At 35.0% G+C, this 12,609-nt stretch overlaps 1 protein-coding gene across 1 annotated transcript in view; it reads right to left on the bottom strand.

Annotated features, from left to right (window-relative positions):
• LOC120632351 (synaptogenesis protein syg-2-like) overlaps nt 1-12,609 on the bottom strand; it is a 79,323-nt gene that overhangs the window by 51,395 nt on the left and 15,319 nt on the right. Inside the window, exons 3-4 of the mRNA XM_039902204.1 lie at nt 11,546-11,656; nt 2,181-2,387 (exon numbers count right to left, since the gene is read on the bottom strand). Coding sequence (XP_039758138.1) covers nt 2,181-2,387; nt 11,546-11,656 — 318 coding nt within the window. The remainder of the gene's footprint in view (nt 1-2,180; nt 2,388-11,545; nt 11,657-12,609) is intronic.

A 12,609-nucleotide genomic window follows, 5' to 3' on the forward strand; every position in this document is an offset into this window, starting at 1 on the left:
TAGTTATTCCGGAGTAAAGATAACCTTATGTCCGTCTTCAAAATCTATCCCTATAAAAAAAACGCATGTACACGCTATGAAGTTATACTTCTTTGGGGTAGCAAGATATTTTTTTTTTTCAAATATATTATCTTTCACCTCATTCTACGTTTGTAGAGAAAACGACGCTAACAATAGAAAAAAAGGTATTTAATACAATGAAAGTTTTATTATGACGGATTACCTTGTTATCTCATTTTCGGACCACCAAATTTCACTGAACATTAAAATGTTAAAATTTAATTTAAATTTAATTGTACAAAAATGTTAACATTTTTGTAAAATTGAGTCAAAATGTTTAATATAGCTAACTTCAGGGTACCTATTGGTTTTTTGTAACGGTGTGCGCGCGCATCGCATAAAGTGAGCTGGCAGACGATGTAATCCCCTGTCACTCGGTTTCGCAACTACCTTCATCCTGTTAAAATCTTGTTACCATGTGCGTGCACATTTCGTTACATCGTATAATTTCACTAAAAGAACTATAACCGCTAAAGAACTATAGCTTCGAAACAAATGATCAAGATCGTTCTAACAGTTTAACTCTTATGTATAGTTAACAAAGGCAATATATCCATCCAACTACTATCATATTGATTGCAATTAAACTAAGAAACAGACAAACAAACAATCTCATCAAAAATGAACTAAAAAAGCTAATATGAAAATGTTTTATTAAAACAGGCTCTATCAAATAAATTGTAAGAAATACTACATGGAATTATGATTTTATTTATTTACCTTTGAAGTGAGACCATTGAATCCGACTAAAAGCTCTAGTTACTAACCAAAGTTAATGAAATTATTCCGAGAACATCTTTATTTTATCTTCATACCAATTTCGGATTCAGAACTACCTGGGTCTTCTATCTCAATGTGGTACGAATATCGTGCGGTATTAAATAATATCAAAACTTGATTTATTATATAAGCCTATTTAACAATATTTTATTTTTTAGTTAGATGATGCGACATTCGTAAATTTAAAACTAAGCCAAACCCACTCTAGTCTAGGAAGCCCACGACAAACTTCCAGGTCTTTTTCAATAGATAATGGATAGCAGGGAAGCAGGTGTGTCACCAGAGAATAAGTGATTAACGCCGTCCATGAATATCTACAAGGCTGTCATGCAGGCTTTTGAGAGATTTGTTTATCCGCCGCTTCATCATAACCATCATCATTTCAAGCTTTAAGTTTAAGTTGTCAGCACCACATTATAATTGCACGGCCGATTGGCGCAGTGGGCAGCGACCCTGCTTTCTGAGTCCAAGGCCGTGGGTTCGATTCCCACAACTGGAAAATGTTTGTGTGATGAACATGAATGTTTTTCGGTGTCTGGTTGTTTATATGTATTATAAGTATTTATGTATACAATTCATAAAAATATTCATCAGTTATCTTAGTATCCATAACACAAGCTACGCTTACTTTGGGACTAGATGGCGGTGTGTGTCGTAATATATTTATACACAAATAAGCAACACAAATAAATTAAGTTTATATATTGACCGTACAGCTCTTTTCCGAATCGACCTGCAGTCCGGAACTAGTCAATGCTGCTTGGTAGCAGCAAAATAAGCAAAACCATAGTACTCAGGCAACCTCTGTCACAAAAAGCTGTGCTAAAATTTTTGCACTTTCAGTTATTACTGTCAGTTTAGTCTAAATTGAGTGATTCTCCAACTTAAAATATCACTTTTTTTATTCTTTATTGCTTTTTTACGTGAACATGAATAGACAAATGTTGAGAAAAAACACTATTTTTAACACTCATGATATTTTTAAATCTCTTTTTATTATTTAAACTAATTAAGAAATTGTTTAAAAAAGTTCTGTCTTGGACGTCCGTCGTATGTGCGGATCCCGTATCTTGTGGTCACGATAACGAAATACTTCACTTATCGAGTTGGTTTTGTTTTTATAGGTTTCAGTATTTTGAGGAATAGAAGCTTATTACTTTTCACTGTATAATGTATGTATTTTTATTTTATTATTATTATTTACAAATAATCTCAATTTTATTGTAATGAATTAGATTATGAGACGTGCACTTTTTTGTAATCTCATGGGATATCATAAATACTACGCTGACAGAGTTGGTATTTGCGAGTTAAAGGAAAAATATATTGTCTGTGCTTACGATTCATTTCCAGTCTCACAGCTTTCTCCTGAGGCGCTACAAGGTTAGTATTAGCAGCTCTGCATTTAAAGGTCTTATTGAGATCTTCTCTTCTCACGTGCTGAAGCTCCAGTCTGTTTACCACCACGTGCGTGTCTGTCTTCTCACCGATGTACTGTGTAGCTGACAGGCCATCTATTAGCCATGTTACTATTGGTTCTGGCCGACCTGAGAACAAAAGACGTAAATGATTTAAGAGTTCATAAGTCCCTGTCTATTATCTAGAGTGCTTCTTTTTAAAATAATTTTTTGACGACCTTCCTGGCGCAACGGTGATCGCTGTAAACTTAACTAGTTCGATTCCAAGCAGAGGAAATTTGGAAAATTATTATTTCAAGATTTTCACTGATCTGGTCTGGTGGGAGGCATTGGATGGGCTAGTTACCCACCACGCTACCCGCAAAGTGCCGCTAATTGATTTAGTGTTTTCATGCGATGTCGTGTACAAACTGATTAGGGGGAATGATTACTATACTCCCTAACAGGTTAACCCGCCACCATCTCATACTGCATCATCACTTACCGCCAGGTGAGATGCAGTCGAGGGCTAACCTGTAGTATAATAAAAATAAAGTAATAATTAGCAGGCAAAGCAGACGGCTCAAGTGAAAAACCTTCGCCCATAATCAGAGCAACACTTGAAAGGCATGAAACACGTTCGACAAAGTACCGCCCTGTTTATTTTACCGTGAGGCGTAGTGTTAAGCAGTGGCGTGCACTTCATACATTCTTAAAAGCACTGCCTTCCCTAATCCCTTGATATAACTCTTACAGTATGGGGATTTTTCTATTTTCCGCTGCTTTATGCCTACCCTGGCCATAAACTATATGCACAACACGGTGTTAAGCTACATTATTATTTGCCTATAAAAGTCCACTGCTGGACCTCTTCCAACGGCTTTGCCAATATTTGCGGTAAAGAAGATACGCCACATGACGGACGTAGAAACTGCTAGGCTAGTCTATTTTAGTAACTTTCACGGCATTATGTCATATGAAATTTTACTTTGGGGTAATGCTGCAATATTTTCGTGCTGCAGAAGAGGGTTGTTCGTTCGATCTACAAAATGGATCCGAGAGAGTATTGAGAGATAAATTTAAAGATTTTAAAATAATTCCAGTGTCAGCACATATTTGAAAATTTAACGTACGAGTATGTTCATAAAAACATTTCTAAATTTAAGAAAAAATGGCTGCAATCATTTTTACATTAGAAGTAAGAATAAACTTACAGTGCAATATACGAGGTAAAATAAAATTCATAACTCGTTTAAAGGAAATTGCATACAAATTCTACAATAAACTTGATATCTTGGAGATGTCTCTTAAAAAGTTCAAAGTTTGTTTTAAACGTAAGCTTATAGAAAAGTCCTATTAAAGTATAAAGAACTACGTAAGGATTTTTACATTGATTTTGACGTAGTATATTTATTATTTTCTATCTTTTACACTTTTTTTTTTTTTATTCTTAACTATGCTTAAAAATAAAATAAATAACACTATTAAAAATTTATAACAAAAAACATCCACCCTCCGCTTGCGGGGCTTTTGAATGCCCAAGCAACCAGCGGTCAGGGCTCCAGAGTGAGGGACCTCCTCACAATACGCGCCGTTTCAAGGACTACTGCCTTCTGTATCCGAGCCTTGATCCAACAACCAATATTATTTATTATTATATTTATTATTACCCAGGACGAGCTCTGTCACTACTAATTAAATATGAGAATGTTCGTTTGAGAATATCCAATGTACAAACTGGCCTATGCTACTCTGGCCACAATTTTTGAAAACCTCTCCAAAAGCTTTTACCATTTATGCCCCAATTTCCTACCTGCGTAATTATTGTGGTGCAACTTTTTGAAAAGGTGGTAAGCTAGTTCATAAAATTTAGCTGAACCGCGTCAAGAAAAGTGATAAAGTTTTATTTTACTTGGCGCGGAAAATTTAACACTAAGCACAGATACTGCGTACATAGTGTCGGGAAAAGTCAGCGTTTCACTTCAACTGCTGGCAGAGTTCCAGATAGCTATGATATCATTCGCAATAAAAGCTGAAACTATCTATACTTAATACCTTTTTGTTATCACCATCATTATCAACCCATAACCCACTAACGGGCACGGGTCTTTTCAGAATGAAAAAGGTTCATGCCGTAGTTTATTTACCAAGCTGGCCCAGTGTGCATTCGTAGACTCTTTTGGAATGCCCTTCAAGGTTCCATTTTCCCCAGTACAATTGGTGAAGCCAGTACCTTATTTAGGTTCCAGGGAGGTTTAGCTATCCAAATAATAGTAGCACTATAGTAATATAATCGTTTATTGTAGAAATACTAGGTAAAACAGTTAAGGTAATCCGACTAATATAATAAAGTGACTGCTATGCGTACGAAGGTAAGACGCGCAATGTCCGAAACATTCGTAAGAAGCCGCGCGAAGCGTTACTTCCCTCCGAACCCCGCATATTGGTAGCGACCGAAGTTACACCGCCGAGTATTTCCGTCTGCTAGATTTGTATACAGACGCGCTCTTGAACCTTCAAATCAAGTGTGAATAGGCTTTTTCTAGGCAAGCGCGCGCCACTTTAGGCTGCATGCATAAGACCACAGGCCGTTGCGAACACTGTAGAGAGTTCTCCACAAAGTTAACAGTGGCTTGAAAGCATCGTGAAGAAACCTGCATGTCATAAAATTCCCTGGCATCCAGGTTTCCTTTACCGTTGAAGCAGCTATGAAGCAGATTAAATTGTTTTTTTTTATTAAAACGCACTAAGTAAGAAAAGTAAGAGATGCATGCCGGTGATCGAAATCGGTAAACCCGAAAGTGAGGTCAAAGTTCTAGCTGTTTGGATTTCACCGTTTCCCGCAGTATGCAAGTGTCGATATTGAGTTAATAGAAATATAGAATTGTGGTTCAAGAGCAGGAAATTAGTCTTGTCCTAAGTCTGACGATGCCCTGAAGTTAATCAGCAAGTTAACAATGGAATAACCTTCATAGTTTGTTGTGAGCTTCGGATTAGACTAGGTCGCTTTTGAAAGCCTTTAACTTCCATTAAAAGTTAGTGAGTGTTGGTGAAGCGAAGATAGCACTACGGGTAGGAGCTCGACTTCGCTTCCGGGTGGCGAGTTCGAATCCCAGAACGCACCTTTAATTTTTGTAAGTTATGTGCGTTTTAAGAGATTGAAAATATCACTTGCTTTCACGGTGAAGGAAAACATCGTGAGGAAACCTTTTACGTAACGTTCTCAAAGGTACGTGGAGTCTACCAATCCGCTCTGGGCCAGCGTGGTGGACTTCCGCCTTAACCCATTCTCATTGTAAGAGGAGCCCTTACACATGCCCCGTAGTGGGCCGCTAATGGGTCAAATATTCATAATATTTGACCTGATATTGATATTTTTTGACCCTTTGAATATTTATAATAAGTGTGGTTTGAAACCTATACTAAGCTTAACTGCTAAATCGATCTTGACGATGTTTTTCTCCAGATCAATATTCGTTTTCTCAGGGAAAGATATTATCACGTGGAAAAAGCCGCAAGCGAAAATTCTACAATTATAATATTATTCAACAAAATAATATTATTAGGATATTATGTTTCTGACGAGCGTCTTGTTATAATAATCCTCAGATTTCCTTTATGTAATACTTCGCTATAATAAAGTTACATGTTCACATTTATAATGATAAAAATATTATGCTATACAAGCGAAGCTGCGAAGAAAAGCGGTAATAGCAAAGTGGGTAGGACTTCGACTTCACTTTCGAGTTCGAGTCCCAGTACGCAACTCTAACTTTTTAAGTTATTTACCGACATAGCTCAGTGGGTCGTAAACCTGTAGTGAAAATGGGTGGGGCACGAGGTGGACGGACGACATCAAACGAGTCGCTGGGAGTCGCTAGAAACAAGCGACCAAGGATTGTGGCTGTTGGAACTCTCTACAAAAAAAACTATGTTCAGCAGTGGACTTCAATCGGTTGAAGTTATGATGAAATAATATATAACAAATTATTATTTGCACCAAACACAAATACAAATAATTGCTATAATATAGACCCGGTGACTGCACCGCTGCATCATCACAATAGTGCACACAGGCAGAGATAATCCTTGCGGGGCACACTGAACTTTAAATTTCATTATCCTCTTATAGCCCTTCACAACTTCGTAATAGAGATCTAAATTGAATGACCTTGTTTTCTTTCAGGTTCAGGGCTTACGTACTGGCAACAGTCTAGCCAGCATACAGATGTGAAACCTAAGATCGGGTACAGTCACTAACGAGACGTTAAAAAAGTTGGCTGCTAGAGCGCGTAGTGTTATGTTTTATTGGATTTGGTTAAACCATCTCCTTTCTACCGATCGATCGAACTGCGAGGTACCGAAACAATCTGCACCGTTACGTTGGTGAAATACCATCGACACGTACGAAGGGTTTTGCTTCTTCCTTTCTGATCCGCACCGCAAAGGCCTGGAATGCCCTCCCATCTTCCGTCTTCCCCTATACCTATTATTTGGGTACCTTCAAATCAAGGGTGAATAGGCATCTCCTAGGCAAGTGCGCTTCATCTTAGGCTGCATCATCACTTACCATCAGGTGTGATAGCAGTCAAGCACTTGTCTACATATTTAAAAAAAAAATGTTATATTTTATAGTGCCGTGTGATGACGGCAGATCAGATTACGGTTGCCACAACCCTTCCTCTTCCCGCGGGTGTCGTACGAGGCGACTAAGGGAATATAACGGAGTGCAGGCAGCAGCGTCCTCTGTGCTACTACTAGCATCTACTGCGATCATTAACCCGTCCGCCCAACGTGGTGATTATCGCTCCCGTTGGGAGAGGCCTTTAGTCCAGCAGTGGGCAGTTATAGGTTATTGTTGTGATGTTTCACAATTATCTTGGGGAAAAACACTGGTAAGTAATTTAACTAATAATATAAGTGCATGTGAATTAAGGAAATGTGCCTATTTGTAAAAAAGTATGGACATTACTTTAGAACTAAAAAAGAACAGCAGGCCAAGGATTGTAGGCGTGGTAATAATTTAGTATGGCCCAAAGTAAACCTCACTTTATCTATAAGAAATGTTTATTGTATGGCAATAACAATTTATAGCAAATTACCAAATTCTTTTTGACATTGACATACCTCTGCCTAAATTTAAGATTAAAATTATTGAATGGCTTATGCTTCGTCAGTTTTATTCAGTCAGTAGACGAATATCTAAAACTAAAGGTTTAAGTAACTGTGTTTCTAGGTTTATATTTTGGTTTACTTTATATAATTTAATTTTAATTTGACATTGTTATTTAATTTCACAGTCTTGATACCTTAATTGTCTTACATTTTGTACAAAATGGAAAAATAATTATATATTTAAAGTGTTGTTATAATTTGCATGCCATAGAATGGCAGATTGTAGCACGAAACTTGTTATGTTTTATTATAAGATCAAATTAGTTAATCTGCAATCACGCAAATAAAGATTTGAATTTGGATTTACACTTTTAAGGAATTATAAACACATTCGCTCACATACATGTATTGATAAATAGTGTAAACACCAAGAGACACGCGCAAACACAACAATTTGGCAAATAGACACAAAATGATAGGATCATTTAAACTGTATTTTGGGGTGACTTTGAAGTCACTATCAGACTACGTTCGCATAAAACAATATTTACTTAGTTAACAGTTGATTAATCGCTTAATTAATTTATGGACACGTGTATAGCCTTATTACGAAATAATAATTTTGGTAAATAGACCAAATTATTTTTCATAAAAGTTTGACATTATATGAATAAAAATTAAGATCATAACACAATACATATGAAAATATGTTAAATATAAATCTCCTTACAAAGATGTCTGTAAAACCAACAAATATATTTTTTTTTCAATGTATAAAGTATATTCTATGCTTTCCCTTTTCCATCTGGAATTTTATTAAGTTAAGCGATTTAAATAAACATAGCTTACGTTGCTTTCCTATCGCAACATAATGCATATACCGTCTTTAAAGGCAGCTGTACTGTATGGTAGCTAAACTTTGACACTGGCGCACCGCCAGGCGTCCGTACTGCGGACTTTTTCAATGAAGCCATCGGGATGGAATATCTCTCCCAATGTTTCCATAAAAGAGTCATGCAATAGAAAAATCGAAGTGGTAATTTCAGTTAGCGAGGTGCGACTTGCCAAATGTTAGTGCTCGTTATATCTATATAAACTAGTTTTAATTGTTATATCTTCCATCTTTATCGTATGAATTGCTTTTCGTTAGTCTTGTAAAAACGCGAATGGCTCGACCGATGTTAATGTTTTATTTCTATTTTGTTTACCTCAATACAAGGATGAATAAAAAAAAATATTAATATCTTATATATAAGTACTTTTAATATTAATGTTTTAATACAGACCCTTAATATGAAATCGAAATATTTATATTACCCGTGCCAAATGTATATTTCATTTTTCTGATATTTTATTTTTACAAAGTCTAAATAGTCCCGATCGTCGGGTTAAATACTTTTTATTTCTAATGATCAAACTTTTTCGATTATTAGCAAATTAAAATGACCCTTATTTTAATTAGTTCACAAAAAGACGTGGCAAATGCATTTACCACTCATATTTGTAATATTTACTATTGTTAATGTATTTAGGATATGTTATAGTATATATTAATTTTTTTTTTTTTTTTTTTAATATTTATTATATTATGTATTATTTTGTTTGTGTAATCTAGTTTAAGTATCAGTATGTAGTTATTAGAATGCATTTTTTATATGCACAACCTGCAGTATGTTATCCTTTTGTGTTCCTTATCCTAAGGTTGCCTGGAAGAGATCGCTACAAAGCGATAAGGCCGCCTTTTGTATACTTCTTCTTCTGTATTTTTATTTGTGTGCAAATAAAGAGTATAAATAAATAAAAAAATAAATAAATATTTAAGATCGTTATGGAATATTTGAAATATTACCAACTAGCGGTCGCCAGTTACTATCGGGGTGCTATTTCTAATAAGTAAAATTTCCCTTAGGTAGCAGCAGTAAAGCTTTATGTCATAGAGCTCGTCCGGGGAAGTACTAATGCCATGGTTATGTCTGCTGCCAAACAGCATTGCAGTGTTCTGGTCTTAATTACATTAATAATAATAAATAAATATACTACGACAATACACACATCGCCACCTAGCCCCAAAGTAAGCGTAGCTTGCGTTATGGGTACTAAGATGACTGATGAATAATTTTATGAATTATATGTACATAAATACTTAGAAAATACATATAAACACCCAGACACTGAAAAACACTTATGCTCATCACAAACATTTTCCAGTTGTGGGAATCGAACCCACGGCCTTGGACTCAGAAAGCAGGGTCGCTGCCCACTGCGCCAGTCGGCCGTTAACGTACATTTAAATGTGGATTAACACCTACGCCTCAGAACACAGGCCGGCACTTTTTAACACGTGTTCCATTTTATTTGTTTGAACTCTTTATTATAAAAACAAATACAAAAAGGAACAGAAGAAACAATAGAGAAACTTAGAATTTCGTTTAGGTGTGCAGAGGCAGTCTTATTGCTGAAGCGATCTCTCCCAGAAAACCTTTGGTGCGAGTAATTCCTAAGGAACGGGTTGGTGCGGCAATAAAAATTTAGACCTTAATTAAAAAAAAAAAGTGTGATAAATTCTAATACTACACATATATTTATTGTATATAATTAGAATTTATCGCCATTTTTAGTTTTTTTCATTTTAATTTTAATTAAAAAAAATATATATAATATATTTAATTTATATATATATATATATAAGATAAATATTGTTCATAAATATTATAATAATTACCTATTATACTACCTATTATAATTTTGTGATTAAATATTAATGTAACGTTTCCTTTATGCACATTACAGACACTTCAAATTGACTTATTATATACGAGCTGTTGCCCGCGACTTCGTCTGCGTTTGATTTTGTTTTTTGATGTGGCATTAAATTTAGTATTCAGTATCGCTAAGCCTTAAATGAAGGTTTGCTGCTGTCCGCTGAGGAGTTCTGTTCTCTATCTCCAACCACAGTTTGGGCAAAATTAAACACATATGATAACCTCTATTGTACAAAAATAATTATTTAAATCAGTTATTATTTGTCGGAGTTATGGTGTAAAATCGTCAAACACTCATCCCCTCTCCCAAAGGAACCGAGCTTAATGTCGGGATAAAAAGTATCCTATATTACTTCTAACACTTCTAAAAATATGTGTACAAAGTTTCATGAGGATCGGTTAAGTAGTTTTTGCGTGAAAGCTTAACAAACAAACTTACAATGACATTTATAATATTAGTAGGGATAGGGAAGTAGGGATACATGGTCACCAGATACTAACGAATACCAACCAATTGAATTTAACAAATGCTTCGAGGAGTTCCGCTAAATTGAATTTTCAATTTTATCACAATAAATGATGGACGTCAACACAAAGGGTAATTTATAATGTATCGCATAACGCACGCCTCGATCAGCTAAACAAATCATCATTGCACGGAGTATTTCAACTGACAAAACACTCATAGAATATTTGACAAATGTCACCATAGGCAAGCAATACAGTTTTGATTGTGCAATGAATTGTATGACCGATGGAATTATTGAGCTGGTTTTGTATGGTTTTGTACTGAAGGGGATTTCATCGTTTACCTACGTGTTTAATTGTACAATTATTAAATTACACAATCATGTTTTATTAAATTGATCCATCAATGATACCATCTAGGTACTAAAAGAAACGTAAAATTCATTCAATAAATAAATATACTAAGACAATACACATAGCTATCTGGCCCCACAGTACACGTAGTTTTTGTTACGGGTACTAAGATACAAATAAATACTTATAATATACAAATAAATACCCAGACACTGAAAAACATTCATGTTCATCACACAAACATTTTCCAGTTATGGGAATCGAACCCACGGCCTTGGGATCGGGGATGGTCTGGTTGGAAGCTTTGACCGTGGCTAGTTACCACCCTACCGACAGAGACGTGCCGCTAAGCGATTAGTGTTCCGGTGCGATGTCGAAACCGATTAGGGGTTTGACTACAATACCCCCTAACAGGTTAGCACGCTACCATCTTGTACTGCATCATCACTTAACACCAGGTGAGATTGCAGTCAAGGGCTGACTTGTAGTGGAAAAAAAATAGTAAATCGTGCAATCACAACTTCAATACAGTACTTTGTTTTTAGTTACAATTACTTTTCGTATAAAAAAAGTACGTTACTTTTCGTATAAAAACACTCAAAAACTTACCTCCTCTAACTTCACAGATTAATATTAAAGCTGATCCTTCTTCTAAGGGCCCTACGACGCCCGAAACATCTGCTCCCGACTTGTCGTACAGCAACATCTGATGTGGTGGCACTAAAACAAAAGAAAATTCAATTAAAATTAAAAGAAAAAAAGTACCTAAGAACGTCTTCTGAGATTTATTTTGTTTCTTCCCATCATTATATCAAGGCCCTTGCCCACCACGCTGGCCCAGTATGGATTGATGTAATACAATTTAATCGCAAAAATATTAAAAACGTTTATAGGTAGTGTTTTATTTATTCCATCCATAAATTTTAATAAATAAGTAAGTAAAACGTACTTTCTGATTTTCGTTATAGGTAACATTGTCATTTTTCCTATCGTTTTCTTAATACAAAATCGTGAAGAATATAATAACCTATTTTTAATCGTGCATTTTTTTTACAAAAGTTGACAACCATTATTAAGCAATATTATCAAAATTAAAATATATATTTTGTTTCACTTTGAAGAACTTCACAGCTTACTGCTATCAACGTTGATTATTAATATATTTTTTTAATCTATCCATAAATTTTAATAAATATCTAAAAAAAACAACTTACTTCTGATTTTCGTTAGAGGTAACATTGTAATTTTTTCTATCGTTTTTTTTTACAAAATCGTGTAGAATATATGAATATACCTATGTTTCATCGTGTTTTTTTTTTACAAAAGCTTACAACCGTTATTAAACAATTATATGTCAAAATTTTTTTTTTTTACTGTGACGTAGCAATACTTTAAGGTAGACACTGTAAGATAGAAACGATAACTATTTAATATAAACAACTGCATTATAAAAGGTACAGACAGATCTATAGCTAAGAGCGAATATCCTGTCCTAAATAAACACACGTATAAAATGATGAGATTATGAAAATCTAAGAAATTTCTACGGATCGCTAATTCCCTCGACGGGAAAATATTGTCCGTAAGAGATTATTTTTTCTCTTCTACCTTAAAATAACATCCAAATTTCCTTCGCCCGCGAAAAAACAAACAATTTCCAGGTTGTTTTTACA

Source organism: Pararge aegeria, chromosome 19 (genome assembly GCF_905163445.1).
Source record: "Pararge aegeria chromosome 19, ilParAegt1.1, whole genome shotgun sequence".
NCBI classification, from domain to species: Eukaryota; Metazoa; Arthropoda; class Insecta; order Lepidoptera; family Nymphalidae; genus Pararge; species Pararge aegeria.